The 21,638-nt window shown below is 51.3% G+C and overlaps 1 protein-coding gene across 1 annotated transcript in view; it reads right to left on the reverse strand.

Moving 5' to 3' along the window:
- Window positions 1–15,366, reverse strand: part of IFFO2 (intermediate filament family orphan 2) — a 46,721-nt gene extending 31,355 nt beyond the window's left edge. The window contains exon 1 of the mRNA XM_053576407.1: window positions 14,355–15,366. Within this exon, the coding sequence (XP_053432382.1) occupies window positions 14,355–15,019 (665 nt within the window). The 5' untranslated portion in view covers window positions 15,020–15,366. The remainder of the gene's footprint in view (window positions 1–14,354) is intronic.
- Between the last annotated feature and the right edge of the window lie 6,272 nt (window positions 15,367–21,638).

Raw genomic sequence — 21,638 nt, forward strand, 5'->3', positions numbered from 1 at the left:
CAGTTTCCCCATCAGGAAAGATGGGGCCAGAGTCACCCCAGGCTCCAGGGCCACTTCTAGCTCAGAGGGCTCCGTGACTCCTGGAGAAGGAATGCGTCCCCTCCCCGAAGGAAGGATCCTATGGAGCCAGGCAGATCCCTTCTCACACTGAGCATGTCCCGACTAGGGTCTGAGTCAAGGCGTGAGCTCTCTCAGGAAGCTGAAAAAAGTGGGATTTTAGGCGGGAAGAGGGTGTGCATCTGGGGTTTAGCAGGGAAGAGGTGCTGCCTGGAGAAGCCCCACGCAGTTGGTGGCCACCCATTTTCCTACTCCACAGAAGGCTACACAAGGGGGAAGTGCAGCAGTAGGTATTGTGGCTAGAGACCAGGAAGCACTTCCCAATAAAAAAGGCTTCCAGGACCCTGGAGAGCATGTCTGGGAGAAGGCTCCCGAAAGCTCTTCCTAGGCAGTAAAATCTTTAAGCAGGATTTCCAGTGATCCTAGCCCCAAGGCCAGGAAGGAACAGTCCACCTCTGGAAACCCTTGGGGACAACAAATAGGTGTTCAGTGGGGTAGAGCCTCAGAGTCTCGGCCAGACCAGCATGGGTGTCATCTCAGGACAGAGCTGGCCTAGCTCGGCTCCAGCCCAGGCCCTGCATACTGGTCAGCAGGTGTCTCTCAGAATAGAGGCTGTGAAGACTCCAGAAAAGCCCAAGAACACATCAATATAACCGAGGAGGGAAGGCCTGGGTTAGGGGCCTGCCGACAGGAGTGAGCCATCTGTCAGCACTGCAGAGAAGCAGGAACATGGGGCTGGAACCTTCAGACCTGACTTTTAATCCTAGCTGTGCCACCAACTTGCTGTGTAACCTTGGGCAAGTCACTGCCCCTCTCTGACAAAAGGGGGAAAGAGTGACTAAATAATCTGTAAGGGCCCTTCCAGGTCATGCAGCATCAGCCCACAGTCCAAGCATAGGACCTGCCCACAGGAGCCCAGAAAATAACACAGGAATAAATGGACAGGTAGGTGGGTGGCTGGATGGATGATCACATGGGATAACTCTGGAAAAAAAGAGCAAATGGTCCTCAGTGGCCCCTGAGACAACTCCTGCCCACCAGGCCTGGCTGGAATCACATTCCAATGATATAGACCCTCCCGCATCCAATTCCCTTCTCCAATCTGTACAGACATGTTCATGTACACAACCAGATACACAACACAAACTCCAAGCACAGTGACCCAATTCTAAATCCTGAGAAAAGAAATTAAAGCTCCAGATCCCCCAAAGCCATGAGGTTTTGCTCCAGCCTAACCCTAAGGTAGCTTGGCTTTTGGAAATCTCCTCTCAAAGTTGTACGTGACATGAGACTCAATAGTGGTGGGACCCAGTGGTGATCGTAGAAGCCAAAGAAACCCAAGCTCACGTGCCAGCTCTGCCACTTTCCAGCTATGATAAGTAACAAGTTATTATACCTGCCAAGACTTGGTTTTCTCATCTGTACAATGGGCATGACCACAGCCACCTTGCTGGAGTGTTGATCACAATAAAACATGTCCACAAAGTTTTAACCACTGCAGGGAGCACATGGGGTGCTCTTGGGAAATGGGAAAGGTGGGTACTACGGAATTACGAGATCCTGGCTCCCTTCTTGGAGGAGTTGAGGGCACGCCAAGCCTCCCAGGCCTCTCTGTTTAGGCCCTACAATCCCTTCCATCTTGTTTCCCACCTTAAGGGGTGATGTGTCTGGACTTAAACTGGGCAGAAGCTACAAAGCAGCCTTTGTCTCACAGACGAAACCCTAAACCAGCTGCCCTGACGTCAACCCTGGAAAAACAATGCCAAACCAGCCTCAACGTCACTCCTCTGCCAAGGTCTGGGAGTGAGCACTTCACCCATAAGAACTCGCAGAAGCTACAGAGGCCTTGCTGTCTGCTGGGAGCAGGGCAGGACAGGACTCCCTGTCTTCCAACTCTCATATCTCAGCCTCAGACAGGGGGCTGGGAACATGAGGCATACTTCTCAGTTTGGCAACTGCTCCCACCAGTGTAGTGGGAAGTACCCCCGGTAAACAGCCGCCAGATGCAGGTTTGCATTCCAGGTCTGCCCTGCCTCATAGCAAGACATCAGACCAGGGATGTTACCTCCTGAGGCTGCTTCCAAATCCACATTCTATGACCCCTAGGGAGCCAGGATGGGGACCAAATCCCCTATCCATGCCCACACTCCATTGAGCCCTCCTGCAAGCCACATGCACCAAGTGACACCTTTCACCAGACGCAGCCTTGAACGGCATGTCTTGCCCTCCCAGTCACCCTGTGCTGACTGTCTGCTAGGGTATAGAGAGGATGTGACCTCCACCTCAATGGCCAGGCTGGCTGCTCTGCTGAGAAAAGGAAGTGTCCAGAACACAAAAGGCCAGTCCACACCAGAAGGGGGAAAGAGCAGGCAGTTCCCACTGCATTGGGGCCTGATGGCCGGGGAGGGCCAGGCCAGGTCACAAGGGACAGGGTGGTAATAGCTTAGGTAGAAGCCCCACACTTGGCACATACTATTTCACTGAATCATCATGGCAAGCTCAGGAGCTGAGGTTGTCAGCCCCACTTTACAGAGGAAAGAACTGAGGCTCAGAGCAGGATGCAAACACAGGCCTTCTCAGCCCACAGCTTACACCCATGTGTAAGCCCAGACCACAGGCCAACAGGGAATACTAAGAAAGGGCAGACAAAGCAACGTCTTCTTCATTCCCCATGATTTAATTGTGCCTTAAGGCTCAGAGAAGAACAACCTACAAGTTGGGAGGTTGGCATCAGGTTAATCCTGGTCTGCCCGTAGTTGTCCACTAGCTCAGACCTTTAGTTTCCCAAGTCCAGTAAGTCCTCATGTTTTCAATACTAGTATTTTCTTTAAAGGCAAGTGTAAAGCCAACTGCAATGTAATATTATGACTTTTCAGGCCAGGTGTTGTGGTGGGCACCTGTAGCCCCAGCTACTCGAGAGGCTGAGGCAAGAGGATCACTTGAGCCCAAGAATTTGCCACAGCACTCTATTCAGGGTGACAGAGTGAGACTCTGTCTCAAAAAAAGAAAAAAAAGACTTTGCATATAAAGCTGCATGCAAATCCAAAAGTACTATTTGTCAGGCCACATCTCCAGATTGGAGGGAGAGAGTCCTAGAAACATGGTCTTTGTGGGGAATCAGCTTTTGGGGTTTACCCAACTTCAGCCTTCTAGGCAAAGTCCTCCAACCTTCCAACTCTATGGCGGAGCACTTCCCTGGGCCAGGCTTATCAACAGCCCTGTTGGTCTCACCATTCCATTTTATACAAGGGGAAACTGAGGCACAGAGGAATGGTGCAGCCAAGTCTATACACCCCAAGACCTCAGAGCCAAGAGATCTTTGTTATCAAGAGACAAATGCAGGTGACCTTGCATGTCTCTTCTGTAGGCTGAGAGAGCCTTGGCCACAGTGCCGAGAACCCAGATGTCTGCTCCAGGGGCAGGCGACTCCAAGTTGTACCTCTGGCCGAGGCTTCTTCACTCAGAGTGCTCTTGCCTCTGAGCGTTTTTAAAATTTCTCCTGAAAGCACCAGGCTCAGACAGGGACAGGACACAGGTGAGAAAGCCAGCCACAAAGAGCAGGGGCTGAAAAGAAAGAGAAATGAGGGAGAGGAGAAAGGAGAAAAGAGCAAGACGATGGAGCGCCAAGAAGGCCACGAGGAGGGAGCAGGGACGAGACGGGGGAGAAGGCAGTGCAGGGTGGGCCAGAGGAACAGGCGTAAGCTCTTCTCTCTCCTGGCTCGCTCTTCCTCCCCTTCTTCCACTCTCACTGGACCTTCCAAATACAACCCAGGCGATGCCTCTTCCAGGAAGCCTTCCTTGACTGGCTCTAACCTGGCTCAGCTGCCTTCCAGAATCCCCAGGTTTTAGGCACTCAAGGGTCTCATCAGTGTCCCACCCAGCGCTCCAATGCTCTCTGGTCCTGACTTTGCAACAAGCTTCCTCAAAACTATTCCACTACCAGCCCCCAAGATGGCCTTTGCCCACAGTGGGCCAGGAGCAAAAGGGGGGTGCCAATGGGGCCTGGGAAGAAGTACTGACCCGGACCAGAGAGGAGCCTGTCTGCCAGGGAATGTCACAAGGTCCACTCAGACCAGCAGCTCTTCCTCTCCCCCCAAACGGCAAACAGGCGGCAGCAAGCCAAGAACCACCTTAAATAACCCAAGTAATAAAAATGGCCAATTAAGAGGATGGAAAGCAATGTCTCCACGGCAGGGGCCTCGCTCCACAGAGCAGCAGGCGAGCGGGGGGCTGTGTGAACCGGCACATCCCGAAGTCAGAGCACGCAGGCCGGAGGGTGCTGAGCAAGCTTCTCAGAGCCAGTGCAGAGACAGGCCCACCCCACACAGCCACATGGAGGGGCTCCGCCAGGGCCAAGGCCCAAGTGCTATTCCACTCCCACCCTGCTCTTCTCTCCAGAACCACCTGCCCCGTTTAATAAGGACCACGGCAGCTGCCACATCAGAGCACCTCATTTGCTTTGCTTTCTCACGCAATTCCCGAAATACCACTGTCCCCATTTTCCAGATAAGGAAACAGAGGCTCAGAGAGGCAAAGTGTCCCTTCAAGGTCCTGGGGCGGATCAGCAGAAATACCCCACGGCTTCCTCTTTTCCCAGCTCCCAAGTTCCACGCTAATGCTCTGCTCCAAGCTAACTCAGCAGCTTTCGGTCCAAGCTCCCGTCCGAGCTTGTCTTGGGATCCCGAGGAGGCGTGAGTGGAAAGGCAGGCAGGACGAGGCATTTCGTGGAGCTTTAGGCTGCACGGGGAGTAGAAGAAACAGCAGTGTGGCTCAGGGCTTCCAAGGATTTAGGCTTCAACCGCACAGCACTCACTAGTTTACAAAGTGCTTCCACAGCCAACACTTCAGTCGGTCATCCAAACTGCTTCATGAGGTCAGATTTATTACCCCCACTTCACGGAAATGAAAACCGAAGTCTACAGCCATACTATCCTGAACACACCTATCTTGTCCGATCTCAGAAGTTAGGCAGGGTGGGGCCTGGTTAGTACTTGGATGGGAGAAGTGAAAATTGAGGCTGAGAACAGGACAGCTATTTGCAATGAGCATGCCCTTTCTGGGTACTGCACAGGGTACCCAGAGTTGGATCTGGCTTGCCACCTTCCAGCAGTCTTGGCCCAGTTCCCTCAATGTCTCTGTGGCTCAGTTTTGACCTCTCTAAAATGGGCTAACAATAGCACCGAACTCATAGAGTTATCGTGAGCTTCCATGAATTAAATGTTTGTAAATGCTTTGAATGGAGCCTGGCAAAGAGTTAACGCTGTATAAATATTTGTATAACAAATTAATTCATGAATAAATGTTTACTGTGCTCCTAATATGCCCAGGCACTGTTCAAGAAGGCATTTGTCACATGCCTTGTCACATGACACATCTGCCTACGACCCAGACTCGGAGCTCCTGAGGGTAGGGGCTAGGGCAGGCTGCTTCTCCTGCCCCTGGTGCCCAGCCCAGGGCCTGGCACAAGGAGGGTGCTCAGCCGCTGTCATGAGAATAACAGAACTGTGGCTTCTCAGATATCCACACCCAGCAGTCTCCTCTTCCCCAACAAGAGACTCGAAATGACTATAACAAATTCCCTGTACCCTGGCAAAGATTACAGCACTGACTAAAAGCAAAAGTTAGGGAGATCCCAGCCCCAGGCAGAGGCAAACTTCCAAACTGCCACCAGAATCCCAGTTTTCCCCCAGGCTTGTCCTCAGCAGATGAGAACCTCTGGCTGCTGCCCTGGAGCCAAGCAAGCTTTGCTTGAGTCTGAGGCCCACAGCTGGCCGTGGCTTTGCTATATGATTTGAGGCCAAGTTATTTCTTTCTATGCCTCAGTTTCCATCCTACCAAGCTGCCACAGGACTTAAGTAAGGCCATGTGGAACAATGCGCAGTAATTCCCTATTCCCCATCCCCTCCCCTGCCAGCCCGCCAACTTGGTGCATCACCCTCCATGGCTGACCAGGAGTGCCCCTGCCAACCCAGGGCCCAGACCCCACTAGGACCTTCCCCAAAGAGTGGGGCGGACCTGCGAGGGTGGTGGCCCAGTGGCCTGAGAGCCTCATCTGCCTGCCATTGCCAGCGATTCATCTGCTTCTCAAGAAATAATTACCGTAAAGTGACAGCAGGGAGTCTTCCCTGCACAGTAGCCGCCTCCTGTTCTGCCACCTGCTGCGGCAATATTGTGACAGGCACGGGGAGGCTCACACCTCGGCCTGCCTCCCCACCCTGGGTCAGCCTCTGCCAACCTTCAGGGGCCATGGGACAAGGCCACCTCCTGGGAAGAGCCCTGACCTTGGAGTCTGAAGACCCAGAGTGGACTCCTTGCAAGATCTGGGACAGCCGTCTTCACCTCTCAGAACCTCTCATTTGCAAAATGAGCTTAATCCATTTCTACCACTCAGGGATGTTCTCACAATTAGCACTTATCTAAAGAAGTCATGACAGAGCCTCACACAAAGTAGCTGCTCAATAATCACCAACATTGAGTCCTAACTGACTGCTTTTTAAACCTTTTTTGAAAAGGCTTTCCTACGCTATTACTTCCACTGACTTTTACCTCAACCATGCGAAGCAAAATTTTTAAGAAACTTTACCCCCATTGTACAGAGCAACAAACTGAGATGGAACAGATTAAATGGCATGCACAGAATCCAGACTACTCCAGGGACGTTACAGAGAGAACAGACTTCACAGGGCACTGGGTGAGCCCCCTTCTCACTGTTCACAGGTGGGCCAAGTTCATACCACATCATGGGCAAGCCAAGACCAGGACTCAGGCTCCACAGGTCTCAGCCAGGCCACAAACCTGCAAGAGAACCAGAGGCATTTTCCTGGTTTACTAATGGGTGACAACTACCCTCCCATACCAAGGCTAGAATGAGAAACCACATCCTGCCCAGGAAGCCAAGCACCCAGAGCCCCCTGTGGGCAGGAGGGCACTCCCCTGGTGGGTAGGCAGCAGCAGTGCCACAAACCTGCCACGCAGCCTCCCATCTGGCCTGAATCCCCTCAGCACCTCATAGCCAGGCAATGCCCAGAAGGCTGTACGACCCACAGACACTGCCAGCTAAGGGCATGGCCAACCCCCTCCCAGCCTCCAGCCTGGTTCTCGACCTCTGCGCACCTCACAGGGCCAGCACAGCTGACCCTCTGTAGGACACCCACCTCTGCCCTATGAAATCTTCCCACATTTCTTTTGAAATGTCACTGTTTACACACACCATGCTGCAGCTAGTCAGTCTATTTGCGCCTCCCAAACCTCAGGACACAGAGCTCAGCATCCCTATTCTACAGATGACGAAACTGAGGCTCTGAGAGGCAGTGACTAGCCCAAGTTTACGCAGCTTCTAAATCTTGCACTGGGACCCCAGTACCGGACACCATGAGAGGCGGATCCGTCCAAGTTTTTGAACTGAGGTGTTGAGACTGAAGTCTGAGTTTTCTAACTCCAAGTCCAGGCCTTTCCCTCCACCAGTGGCCAAATCCCTGGATATCATCTGTATCATCTGTCTTCTGTCCCCCAACCCCTGGAGGCCCTAGAGTGCACAGCAGCCAGACACACAGCCCTCCCTCACTGCACGAATTTTTACTCAGTGTGGACTCTGACCGGGCCCTGGCTGGGCTCTGCCTGCAAGAGAGGAAGGCAGACCTGGAGCCAGCCCCCCGCCACAAGGGAAGCAGACACCTCTCAGCAATTACGATTCAGGGCATAAGGGGCTGCGATGTCAGAGGTAATGGGTGCTCAGAAATGCCTGACAAAAGAAAAGTTGGGGAAAACCAACATATCCCCCATCCTGAACAAGGGGACAGCCAGGCTGTATCCTTCCCTGTCCCAGGCCTTCTGTCATCCACAACACAGAATAAATAGCCAGCCGGGCTTCATCTTCCTGATGTGATCAAAAGCCCACGGCCTCCAGTATCCCTGACACACAGCATAGTTTAAATCAATTCGCCTGCAAGTCGATGCATCTCACTGCAGCAAAGGGAGTGTTCAAATTCTGGGTCTCCCGTCTGTGTCCTTCAAATACCAGCACACGCAGGGATGCAGGTGACAGGCTGGAGAGAGAGGCTGGTGTGTGTGTGTGTGTGTGTGTGTGTGTGAGCATGCACATTCACTGGGGGACCCAAGGGCCCTGCATGCGCTCTGTGGCCAAGGCAAAGCCCCGCCCTACATTCCTCCGAGAAGGAATCTTCAGCGTCAGCTGTCTCCTGCTTCCTTTTCTTTTCTGGGATCTCATTCCCCTCCCTCTAGTTTGCGGCTCTGAGAATCTCTCCCAAATTTGTCCCCAGTGAGAATGCCAACCGGGCCAAGGGACTCTGTGATACAGTTCGGTGCACGCTTCTTTTAAAGGAAGTTGGGAGAAAGAACTGGGGGTGGGGAAGGAGAGATTTCCGGAGACACAAATCAACTGCTAAGAGTAGGTCAAACATCCTTCTTAGATGCCGGACAAAGAAGCAGCCCTTTTCCCTCCGCCCCCAACACCATCTCTGGCGCCTTCCATGGGACTGAGAGAGCAGGGACGTGTCCTGAAATGGATTTGTTGGGCAGCCCAGGGCTGAGCTCAGAAGTCCTTGTAAAAAGAGGGAACAGACTTTGCAAGGAAGGAGGTGGGCTGGGGTAAGGACTCACAGAACCTACCACGCCCCAGGTGTATTAACACAGGAGCTCACATTTTCCATACCAACCCCTAGAAGGACAACAGTATTATCCCTCCTCCACGAGGGAGGGATAATAGGGGGCTCAGCTCAGAGAAGCCAAGCAACTCACCCATGGTCACACAGAGAATGGCAGAGCTGAGATTCAAAACCTTTTTTTCTACTATCCCAGGCTGCCTCACTGGAAAATCAGAAACAAAGAATCTACATCAGTGGCAGCTTCAGAAATAGTAAAAGTGTCAGCGGAAGTGGCAGGGAGCAAATCCCTCTGACATCTTTCCGGGGTCTTCTGGCTTTAGAGCATTAAGGGGCCAGAATCCACATGCTTGAGGCTTCCCTGGGGTGTGACGGGAAAAGGCAGGGGACACTGCAGCTGACCCACCCACCATCTCTTTTTGGAGACCTCCATTCCGGCTGACAGCCCAGCCCCTTCCGGCTCACAGTCAGAAATAGCTGTGACAAAAGTCCCTCCCATCCCAGAAAGCAGCTTTTTAAAAATTGCTTAAAATAGACACACAGAAAGGTAGAAGGGACTTTGCTAAGCCCCGACTGCAAGCAGATGGACATTCTGGGGCTCTGGGTGGCAGATGGACATTCTGCCCAGCCTGGCTTTGTGGGTCAGCCCCCTCTGAGCCTTGGTTTCCCCACCTCAAAAATGAAAGGACTCAGCTAAATCAGCAGTTTCTTTCTTTCTTTCTTTCTCAAACAGCACAACCCTATTTTCAAAGCAAATCTTCCTCGGACTGTCAATCTGGGAGTCAGACAAGCATGGAGCTGCTATGGTTGATGTGGGTCAAATCCCAGGTGCTCACCTCCCACTGTCCCCAGAATAATCACCCCCAAGGTACCCTGCTATGGACTCCAGGGCTCTGAAGAGTTCATTTGAAAGTCACCATGCTAAATGATCGTGGTGGTATCTCCAGACTTTCAAACCACCCTCCAGTCACACCCTAGCCTCAAAGATGACTTCAACCAGGGGCACGTACACTCAACAGTCTGCACGGGGAGGGAACCAAGCCAGCCCGCTCTAAATCACACTGTATCTGGGGAGGACAGGAGGGCTACAGGGGCACTCAGACTCCCAAAAGAGTCTCTTAGTCCAAAAGGCAGCTGGGCCAGCACCACTAGTGCTGGGCAACTTCCTGTACCAGCCATGGCAGCTCTGTCCCCAGCTGCCAAGCCAGAGGGGCCTTTTTCTTACAACCTCAAAGCTTTCCTGCTTCCTTCTGGAGCCAATGAAGAGAGAGGACACTTAAAACAGTTCAGAATGGGGATGGGCTAGGCAGCACTGCCCATGCCTGGGGCCTGGACCCCAGTCATCTAAGGCAGAGGCAGGACAGGGAGGGGGAAACCCAGAACAAAGAAAGGCCACAATGAAACTCACTGCCATTTCAGGAGGCAGAAAGTGCAATCAGACCCAGGCCCCCAGAAAGTGCAGTCACAGACCTGAAGTATAGAGCAAGCTGAGAAGGATCACCTTAAGGGACTCCCTCATGTAAAGGTAGAGGACCTGAGGCCCAGAGAGGGCAGCAGTTGGCTGGAGGACACACAGCGCCTAGTGGCCAAGCTGGACCTGGAGTCCAACTCTCTTGGATGTCAACCTGTGTAGTCCTGATAAATTCAGCAAGAATCTCCCAGGGAAAAGCCCCCGGCTTGCAAAATCAGAACAGGATATTTTGACAGCAGAGGGTGAGGTCGGAGTAGAGATGTTTGTTTTGGTTTCCAAATCAACCCTTGACAACCTCGTCCTTGATAAAGTTTCGGCGACCTCACTACCCATGTGGTGAAAACCTAGTTGGGCCAAACAGAAACCAAACGAGTGGTGATCACGGCCAGGATCCAGGCACCCCAGGCCCCGTCTGGTTTGGGTTAGCATTTCCAAAGCATGCTCTGTGATGGCACATGAGATGGTATGAGGTGGTACACAGATGACTCTTTAAATTTAAGATATATTGACTGCACAGGTGAATGAATAAATAAAATGTGGTCTATCCGTACAGTGGAATATTATTCAGCAATAAAAAGGAATATCCTATGGATGCATGCTACAACATGGACAAACCTCAAAAATATTATCTAAGTCAGTGGTTCTCAACCTTCCTAATGCCACGGCCCTTTTAATACAGTTCCTGTGGGTCGCGACCCACAGGCTGAGAACCACTGATCTAAGTGAAAGAAGCCAGACAAAAAGACAATACATGGTATGGTACTATTTATATGAAATGTCCAAAAAGGGCAAATTTATAGAGACCAGAGAGCAGATCTTTGCTTACCTGGACTGGAGTGGGAAGGGGAATTTTTGGCACATGGTCACGAAGGATATTTTGAGGAGTAATATAAGTGTTCCAAAACTACATTGTTTTAGAACAATCTGCGATAGTTGAGCAATTTAATTTACTAAAAATCTTTGATTTGTACACTTAAAATGGGTGGCTTTTGTGATATGCAAACCATACCTTAATAAAGTTTAAATATTTTCTTTTGAGACAGAGTGTCACTATGTCACCCTCAGTAGAGTGCCATGGTGTCACAGCTCACAGCAACCTCACAGCAACCTCAAGTTCTTGAGCTTAAGCGATTCTTTTGCCTCAGCCTCCCAAGTAGCTGGGACTACAAGTGCCCGCCACAATGTCTGGCTATTTTTTTTGTTGTAGTTGTCATTGTTGTTTAGCTGGCCTCGGCCAGGATTGAACCCGTCGGCCTCACTGCATGTGGCCAGAGCTGTAAACACTGTGCTAAAGTTTAAATATTTTGTGTAAGTACCAATTCATAGTGTACATTGATATGGCCACCATTCCTGGAGGTGAGACCTACAAAACCTCCAACTTAAAGAATACTGAGCTACATATTGCAGGTTGCCCTTTGGAGAAGCAAGTGGGGGTCTCTAAAGCTGGGAGTTCATCCAGGTGAAACAGAGAAAGCACTGGAAGCTTTCTTTTCCTGGACAAGCTCCACTGTTTGGGGTTCCACGACAGACAACCTAGGAGGATTCAAAGCCTTTGGTGGCCTACACTCCAAGCAAAAACCCCGGTCTCATCCCTGAGACCACAACTTCTCTTATGGACAGGAAATCAGAGGTAGGCCGGGCCACTCAAACTCAGATTTATAAATTGTCAAGGCTGGAAAGACCCTTTGAGATCATCTACCCCAGTGATTTTTAAACTTTTAAAAATGTTGATCAAGGGCGGCGCCTGTGGCTCAAAGGAGTAGGGCGCTGGCACCATATGCCGGAGGTGGCAGGTTCAAACCCAGCCCTAGCCAAAAACTGCAAAAAAAAAAAAAAATGTTAATCAAATATCCACTGTCCTTCCAAAAGAAAATTCTTACAAGAAACCCAAATATACTACTAACAAGTGAGCCTGTTAGTGGACGCCAGTGAGTTCATATGAAGAACTTAAAAGTACGTGAGCACATTTTCATCACCGTGTTAACATATGAATGTACTTTTAAATAATAATTTGTATTAAATATTCAAGGAACTCTTATATCATCTCTAGGAAGCCTGGGGCTTCAAGGAGCACAATTCTAGCCCATCCACTTTACTTTACAAATAGAGAAACTGAGGCCCAGGAAAGAGAGTGTACTTCTTTTAGAAAAATTCAGTGTGAGTCTTGAATCAACTTCAGAAAGGAGGGGTCTTTTCAATTCACAAAATAATGGAGAAAAAGAAGGTGTGCAAGACCCCAGGATGGCAAGAAGAGAGATACCCACGCGCCTGCCCCCTGTCTCAGCAGTGCCATCTCGTTCCAGGCCAGCGCCAGAAGCTGACATCACACCCCACACCCTGGGTGCAACTTGAATAGATCCTTGCTCAATGACAACCCATCTTCCTCTATAACTGGGCACGGTTTTTCCATCTACTTAGTAGCCAGGTCCAAAAAGCACACACACAATAAAACAAACAAAACACAAGCCTGAGGCATGACAACACCATCAACAGTGGCAGATAGGAGGGCCCAGCCCATCCCTCCCCAGTTTCATCTCTGAAAGCAAGTGCCTGTTTTCCTAGCCTGTCCCAACCGAGATTGACCATGAGGGACAGAGTGGTGGGAGAGATGGCCTCCCTGTAGCAAGGCACTGGACCATTCTGAAGTCCTCATGAGAGAAAGTACCCCAGGAGAAAAGCTTGTCTCCCCAGTGAAGTTTAAGACCTATTGCCAGAAAGCCAGGTCCTGCTTGAAGGAGATTAGAGGCTCCAGGCATTTTTACTCCCTGCAAGTTTGGAAAAGTTAATAGCAAGTTAATAGCATCAACATGATTATTAAGACCTTCCAAAAAGCATCACCATCCTACTCTCCCCACGAGCAACTATGGGCAGATTTTATTATTCCCATTTCTCTGATGAGCAAACAGGCTTCTGAGTGGTTTGACAATGTCACCGGCAGGTGATGGAGCTGGCAGTTAAATCCTACCCAGTTGCTGCCGGCCCAGAGGGAGTATGAGGAAGGCTTCCCATGCCCACCTCTCTGGGAAGACCTTTAAGGAGACAGAAGGAAAGGTTCTTCTCAGCACATCCTCCAGGCCCTGGAGTTCAGAGCCACAACTCCAGATGCAGAGTTGACTGACTATGCCTGGGACACCAGCAGCGAGGCCCAGAGGGCCCCTCCCCCACCCCTGCCTGAGATGTTACCAACAGACCCCCTCCTCCTCTTATCGGAAAGCTGAGCAGACACTACTTACTGTCTGCCAGGCTGTAGGCAGGAAGCAATGACAGTTTCCCAGCTGGGGAATCTGGGCTGGACAGGAATGTACTGGCCAGTCCTGCAGGTAGTATGCCCCCCCCCAGCTCTGGCCAGAGATGGTGGTCTCAATCCACTAAATGTCCAGTCTTCCAGCCCAAGGTTATCTTCTCCTGGGGGCCTTTAGGGATGAGTTTGTTGTTTGTTGGGCCTCAATAAACCACGACACTAGGAGAGGAGCGATGAAAGGAAGCATTTTTAAAAGCTTGTGGCCAGTCTGATGTAGTTCTGGTCATCCATCCCAGTGAGCTGGACCTCACAGAGCTGGAGCAAGATGGAAGACCCTGGCCCCAGGGGTAGGGACAGATCCATCCATTTTCAATCACACGATCTCACTTAATTCAAGGAATAAAAAGGCAGTGGGTTGGTTAAGAGTTTTTTTTTTTTTTCTTTTCACCTATTGAGGGAAGGAAGCCTATCTTCTACATCCTTGGGAAAATACCTAGACTGGGAGACAGGCTAGCCAGGAGTCGTTAAAACCACTAGTTCAAATCCAAGTTTCAGGCTTTTTTGCCAAGCCATCTTAGGCAAGTCAATTTGTATTTCTACACCTCAGTTTCCTCATCTGCAAAACGGGATAAAAGTGTCTTACCCTGCATTGTCACGAAGATTAAATGAGATCATATAAAACACAGTTGGTTACTACATCACCTAAAAAATAACGTGCCTGACCAGTGATGGCCCAGGTGTCCCCACCGCTTCAGCGCCCGCGCCCATTCCTGGATCTAGATAACTGAGTCTTCCTAGCGTGTGTACGGCGGCGCTCTGCAAACACAGCTTCCAGCCCTCCCGCTAGGAGTTGGCCGCCCGGGACCCTGCCGCAGAGGACTCTCGGCACACACATTCCGCGGCTGTCGAGACCTGGATTCCCCACAGTCTGGGAGCGGCAGGGGGAGGGGCGCGCCCCACTCACCTCCGCTTGTACTCGTCGCGCTCGCGCTTCACCTTGGCCAGCACGTTGTAGAGCGCGCGGATCTCCGGCGTGATGGTGTCGATCTGCACGCCCACGCCGTCGGGGTGCACCCACGACACGCCGGGGCCCTGCACGGTCTCCACGCCGCCGCCGCCAGTGCGCCGCACCTGCGTGTAGCTCCAGATGGTCCCGGGCAGGCGGCCGTAGTGCTGCGGGTGCGAGCCGCCGCCGGGGGGCAGGCCGCCCAGCGCCACGGCGTTAGCGTTGGCGCCGGCCGCCGCACCGCTGCCGCTGCAGTGCCCGATGCCGGGAGCGGGCGGCCTCAGCAGCTCAGGCCCGGTCTGCACGGCCTGCTCGCGGGAGAAGGTCTTGTAGCGCAGCCGCCGCTCACGCTCGCTCTGCTGCTGCTCCAGCTGCTTCTCCAGCAGCCGGTTGCGGCGCTCCAGCTCGTGCACCTTGGCCAGGAAGCAGCGGAAGCGCACGTTGAGCCCCTTCAGTAGGTGGATGTTAGAGCCCAGGTCATCCCGCAGCGCCGCCGTCACCGGCGACGGCCCTGGCCCGGCCCCGCCGCCGCCACCACCCCCACCGGGGCAGCCCCCGCCGCCGCCTCCCGGCGGGCACCCGAAGGCCAAGGCCATCTCCCCGAACAGCAGCGAGTTCACCATGCGCCGGCTGCGCGGCTCAGGGCCCCGGGCCCGCGGCTCCAGGTGCGGCTCCAGCTCCGGGAAGGGCTCCCGGCGCGGCCGGGCCAGGGTGGGCGCGGGTTCCAGCGCGGCCGGCCGGGCGGTTCCAGATGCGAGCCAGATGCGGCCTCCGCAGAGACGGCGGATCGGATTGCCCCCGGATGTGGGCGCTGAGGAGAGAAATGGAGCTCGACTGATCCTCTGGACACGGTGGAGGCCGCGGTATATGCGCAAGGCTAGCGAGGGTCGCGAGTCCTGCTGCCGGCGCTGTCAGAGACGATGTGGAGGGGCAGCGGCAGCCGCACGCAGAGGACTCTCGGCCGGCACTGCCCACTATGCGGCGGGCCCCGCCCACTGCAGACACTAGTCCCGCCCCCGAACTAGCCCCGCCCATCCCTCCTCCCTCTGCGGCGGTCCACGAGCTCGAGGCTCCGCCCCCAAAGACCCGCAGCACCAGGCCACGCCCACAAGCCCTTGGCTCCACCCGTTCCTGGGCTACCCCATTCGGTTCTTTCCATAGACCGGCTGCCATAGACAGCTCTTTCCTTGGACAGCTCTGGCTCCGCCCACCTCCCCCCGCTGGACCACGCCCTCTCGCTGCTGGTCTCGCCACCCGCCAGGCTTGGATTCTCCTCCTGGGAACCCGGACCGCAGAGCTGCACCAGAGACTTGGTTAGCTGAAGCCGCCGCAGAGCCGGTCCGGCCCCTTAAAGGAGCCGGCAGCCTCGGCAGCGCTCGCTGACGCTTTTAGGGCGATCCAGTCCCCTGTCGTCCGCTGAGGGGACTCCGCATCTCTTGTCCTCTTCGCCCCCAGGTCCCCCAGCCCCAAATTCCTACAGATGCGGGAGACCGCGGCCTAGAAGGACTGGGGGAATCACAGCGTCCGAAGGTGCAACAGCACCCCACCCCCACTCCGGCCTGGCGTGGCCGAGATCGACCTTCCCCGGATAAGGCAGCGTTTCCGCCAGCACGTCTCCCATGCAGCGGACCCCGGGGTGGACTGTTTGGACGCTTGCCCCCTCCTCTAGCTATTGGCCTTGTCTCACCAGATCTGCCTGGACACTGCCAAGTCCTCTGGTCCCCAGACCTACGGAGACTCTGGGTAGCGTGAGGGAAGGGGGAGGCCAATCGTAGACCCTCCTGGAATTACATCCGCAAGCTCGGCCTGGACCTTGCCTCCTCTGAGCTGCTGCGGTTCCCCAGCCCTGACTGACCACTTCCCCACCGCACACTCACACGCTGAGATACAGCTGACCCCAGAGTTGGGGGTGGGTGGGTCCATTTCACTGAATGTCAGAGGAGACAGCGTGGGGGCTGAAATGGTTCCGAGGACACATTGGTTTATTTTCATTCATTCTAATAGAAGTTCACACCTACCACCCTAAAGGTCAAGTTCTCAAAGCAGTTTGCAAGGATTAGTGTCTTTCAAGCTTCATACTTAGTTATTAGGATCATCCCCATTTTACAAAGGTTACGGAGACCTGGGTTGACTATTCCAAAGCGCATGCTCCAGCAGGCTTTCCACAAATGCAGAAATGGACAAGAGGCAGAAATGGCCTCTTGTCCATTTCTGCATTTGATCCTCACCAACCTCAAATCTGGCTGGGGAGGTGACCCCCACCTTTGAACGCCTGTGGCTTGCACTGTGTGCACTTAACCAGATCCGTGGCATGTTCTAGATTCTTCCGGCTGCATTTTTTGAATTGTAATTTAATTTTTGTATTGTTATTAACTTCTGTGTTTGATTTGTCTCTTTGTAAGCTTGAGGGCAGGTAGCCCTTAGGACAGGGTCAATGCTTTGGTATTCTGGCTGACAAAAGGGACACAATAGAGACCCGTGCTTGTTCTAGGGTGATGCTATTGTTGTGATGTCAGTCTTCTGTGTTTCTGATTCTGCCACAAAAGCAAACCCTCCCCATATTTCCTGCCCTCAGTCCCAACTCCTTGCTCACTGCCAAAATGAACTCACCTTTTATAATACCCAGATCCGAAACTAACCTGTCTTGAAACCCTTCTCAGCTTAACCCAACCCAATCTGTTCACTGCTCTTTACTCTGTTTTCTTATATCTCTCTCTCTCTGTCTCTCTCTCTCTCTTTTTTTCTTTCTTTCTTTTTTTTTGTTTTTTGTTTTTTGTTTTGGAGACAGACTCTTACTATGTTGCCCTCAGTAGAGTGCCTTGGGGTCATAGTTCACAGCAACCTCAAACTCTTGGGTTTAAGCCATTCTCTTGCCTCGGCCTCCCGAGAAGCTGGGACTACAGGTGCCCACCACAACGCCTGGCTATTTTTTGGTTGCAGTTGTCATTATTGTTTAGCAGGCTCCGGCCAATCTTGAACCCGCCAGTCTTGGTGTATGTGGCTGGCGCCTTACTCACTGAGCCAAGGGCAAGCCTGTTTTCTTATCTCTTAATGATGTCCTTGTTCATCCAACCTAAAGAATCAAAACACTTTTGCCTTGAAGTAAGGGTTCTCAGACCCCTGAAGGGACTAGAGACAGAATTCCAAGGCTTCCATGACATGGGGACACGTAAAACTTGTATCCTTATTTTTATCATTCTCTGTATGGTTCTTAGCATTATCGTTGATTATGAAGGTAGGCAACAAATAGAAGCCTACATGATTTTGTCACTAGTAGAAATCACAGGTATATTCATGTCACACTAAAGTTACCATAAATATCTCAAGATATTCCACATTTCAACCAGAACTCTGAAATTAAGGGTATATTGGACCCATTACTAAATTGTATTTAGCATAATAATAAAGACACACATGTTATTAAATCATGAATTTGTTTTGTTCATACTTTGACATCTGTATTCTAGTAAAATTGTTTTCATTGTAATCCTAATGCATTTTTAATAAATTTTTCTGAGAAGGGTCCCCAGACTTCACCAGATGCCTGAAGGGGCCCATGGAATAGAACAGGTTAAGAAGCCACACTTGGGGAATGGGTCCCTGCAGCCTGTTCCAAGAAGGATGTGTCCTGCCAACAAAATTGCCCTGGAGATGGGGTGTGAAACCCTCCTGGAAGGTGAGGGTAACCCTGTCCTGGGCACTAAAGAGGTTCATTAGTGGAGAGGGTTCCAGGGGGTCTAGAGAAGGTTCCAGGAGATGTTCCAAAAAACCAACCCAAGACGTAGGAGAGGTGCAGAGGAGGGAAGCCTAGCCAGAGGAAATTGCTGAGCAGATTCCAGAGGATCTAAACGAATTGGCAAGAGCGGGAAGGGGGCTGCCGCAAAGAGCTAGAAAAGTGATTCATACAAATGAAATGTCTAGAAAATAGTTCGGTGGCCACATAGGAGGAAAAGTCAAATGTAGTACCAAATGCAAACACTCTTTGCAGATTAGATGAGAGGGGCCTTCCAGATAAAATGGCCAACTGTCCCAGTTTCCCCAGGACTGAGGGGAGCTTTCCCTGGATGCAGGACTTTCAATGCTAAAACCTGAAGAGTCCCAGGCAAACCAGAACAAGTGGGTCACCCTACTTCTAGCCGTGTCAATCTGGAGACTTCTGAGGCCAGAGTCCAGCCTACCAACATCAGCTAGCCAGAATGCAGCAAGCCCAAAGCTTCCTTTTCAGGGATGAGAGAACTAAGGCCTAGAGAGAGGCAGAAAGTAACCCAGGTCATCCAGATAATTGGTGGCAAAGCCTGGCCTAGAATTCTGGTCTGTCTCCCTGTCCAATGGCAGGTCCTATTCCAAGCCAATGAATTCAGTGGTCCCTTTCCCTCAGCCTGGGACACCCCTCAGGCTGGCTCCCCCATTCAAGATCCAAATGGAGCAAAATATGGACCCTCATCAGGTGTGGGGGAAGGGGGTCAGAGGAACATTCCCACCCCAAGCCACCCACTGAACAAGGATGGGTTTTTTTATTGTATTGTGAGGTTACAAACCAAATCACAATATTTGAATTCGTTAGGTAGAATTATTCTTATAGTTGTGTCCTGCACCCCAAAGATGTGCCATACACCCCTGCTTTGTGTCCATTCAGTGGGAGCACCATAAACTTCCCCTCCCCAGTCTCCCCGCCCCTCCCTCATTCCTCCTTACCTAACTTGAATTCAAATGAGTTTTTCTCCTATGTGAGTGTGAAATAGATCATCTACTAGCTTCATAATTGTATTGAGTACACTGGGTACTTGCTTTTCTATTCTTGTGATACTAGACTAAGAAGAATGTGTTTCAACTACAAAGGATGGGTTTTTTAGCCCATGGCCCTCAAAATCACAGCAGTGTGTCTAACCTGTCTGGCCTCTTCTTACAGGCAAAAAGGAAAGTGGAAAAAGGTAGACTTTTGAGACAAGAGATCAGCTTAGGTTTGTTATCTCTGCTCCCACTTGCAACTTGGCAAGTCACTTCACCTCGGCAAGGCTCCATTTCCTCATCAAGAAAATGGGCATGACTTTGGCCAGGAGGCCTTTTCTATACCCCCTGCCTGCCCTGCCAACGTGCAGACATGGCAGACTCTCAATGAGTCTGAATGAATGAATGAATAAAAGACATGACTCCGTGCCCGTAGCTCAGTGGTTAGGGTGCCAGCCACATAAACCGGGGCTGGCGGGTTCAAACCCAGCCAGGGCCTGCTAAACAATAACAAAAAAATAGCCAGGTATTGTGGAGGGCACCTATAATCCTAGCTAGTTGGGAGACTGAGGCAAAAGAATCGCTTAAGCCCAAGAGTTTGAAGGTTACTGAGAGCTGTGACACCATAGCACTCTATCGAGGGCAACATAGTAAGACTCTGTCTCAAAAAAAAAAAAAAAGAATGAATGAGTGAATGAATGACTTTCATTCCTCCCACCAACCACCTCCCCAGGCACTTCACTGGGCAACTGCTGCTTAGCCTTCAGGTCCCAGCATGCACCAGGTCTGGGGAAGGCCCTGTCAGCCTTGTGTACTATAGGCAGCCCCAGATACATGCTGGCTTTCCTGTCTGCACGTCACCCCTCCAACCCCAGCCATCCAACACTTCCTAGATCTTGCTTTCCAATAGGGCAGTGACCTTGAACCAGAACCAGGTCTGGCCACCACTGGAACCGATGTCTTGGCATGGCACCTGGCACCTATTAGGTGCTCAACAAAGGGTGAATCCAAGTAAAAAAACAAATGAACCGTTAGTACTGGAGAAATTGTGGTGAAATACACAATGGGTGCTCAGTAAATGTCACATTTGCAGATTTCCGTTGCATTTCTTTACAATTTATTGAGAAATATTTTACATATCATATAATTCACCTACTTCTTTGGTGTTTAGTAAACATACCAAATTATGCAACCACCACTATAAATCAGTTTTAGAATACACGTATTTCATCTCTCCCAAGATCCCTCATGCCCATTTACTGTTAATCCCCATTCCCACCTCTGCCCCAGACAACTGCTAATCTACTATCTCCACAGATCTGTCTTCTCTAGATGTTTCCTGCAAACAAAATCCTACAATATGTGAGCTCTTGTGTCTTTCTTTCATTGGGCATATTTTTGAGGGAGGTTTATCCATATTACAGCGTGTGTCAGTAGCTTTTTCCTTTCTATCAATGATCTCTTTTTAAATGTTCATAGTTTGCATTTTTCCTATTTGGTTTTCTGTACTTAGATCCTCATCTGGCGATAGGCCTACTAGAATATGTATCTCACAGGGTGGTCGTAAGTGTTAAACAAGTTTATACACAGAAAGTCAGCGTGCTTGATAAATGATCAACAAATATCAGCAATGCTCCAGACATGTTAACTATTACCATCATCATTTGTTCACTTTTTTGCTCAAGCAGGTGTGGAAAGCCCATAAATGTATAAAGAAACAGGAAAAAAGCAAACTTCTCCCACAATCCCACAGCCAGTGGCCCTCTCTGGTGCCAAAGTTCAGTCCTGCCAGGCAGAATGAACTGCGCCCCCCACCCCCAGGCTGTAGTTTCTAGAACATTCCAATCAGGTTTATCATGATGAAATGAAAGAGAACAGTAAAACATGATGGCACAGAGGAAAGGGAGTGGCTGCGAGTCCACATGATGCTGCAGGTGAAAATTAATCCCTTAAGCAGCATCATAGGCGAATTCTTGAGATGTCCCGTCTCTCCTCCCCCCAAAACAGTAATGACAACAGCAGCAAAAAAAGAGAGAGAGAGAGAGCTTGGCAGAAAAGATGACTCTTGCTCATTTGGGTAGCACCGGCACGTTGCTGAGCCTCATCCTTCCTAGGCACCTCCGGGCTTACAAGTGGCTTTAAGCTGCTTGTTGACTCAACAATTATGTTGGATGGGGTTTATTCCTCGGAAAGGGCGTGGATTTCCCGCTGGCTTCCCTGACAGCACTGATGTTGGTCAGCAGCTTTGGAGGAGCCCTGGTTGCTTTGGGCACTTTCTGCAGGGCTCCCTATGGAAGAGGCATCATGAAAGCCACTTCCCCCCCCCCCCCATATTCTTGCTATATGGGTAGTGTGGTAAGGCACAGGGCAGCCGAAGCCAGGTTCCATCAATTATGAATCAGGTGACACTGGGCAAGTCACCCAACCGCCCTATGGCTCTGTTTCCCCTCTGTACAATGGGATGATAGTAGTTCCCTGTGAGGGGTGCTGTGAGGATCAAACAAGCCCACAGGT

The sequence above is a fragment of the Nycticebus coucang genome, chromosome 22, assembly GCF_027406575.1.
Source record: "Nycticebus coucang isolate mNycCou1 chromosome 22, mNycCou1.pri, whole genome shotgun sequence".
NCBI lineage: Eukaryota > Metazoa > Chordata > Mammalia > Primates > Lorisidae > Nycticebus > Nycticebus coucang.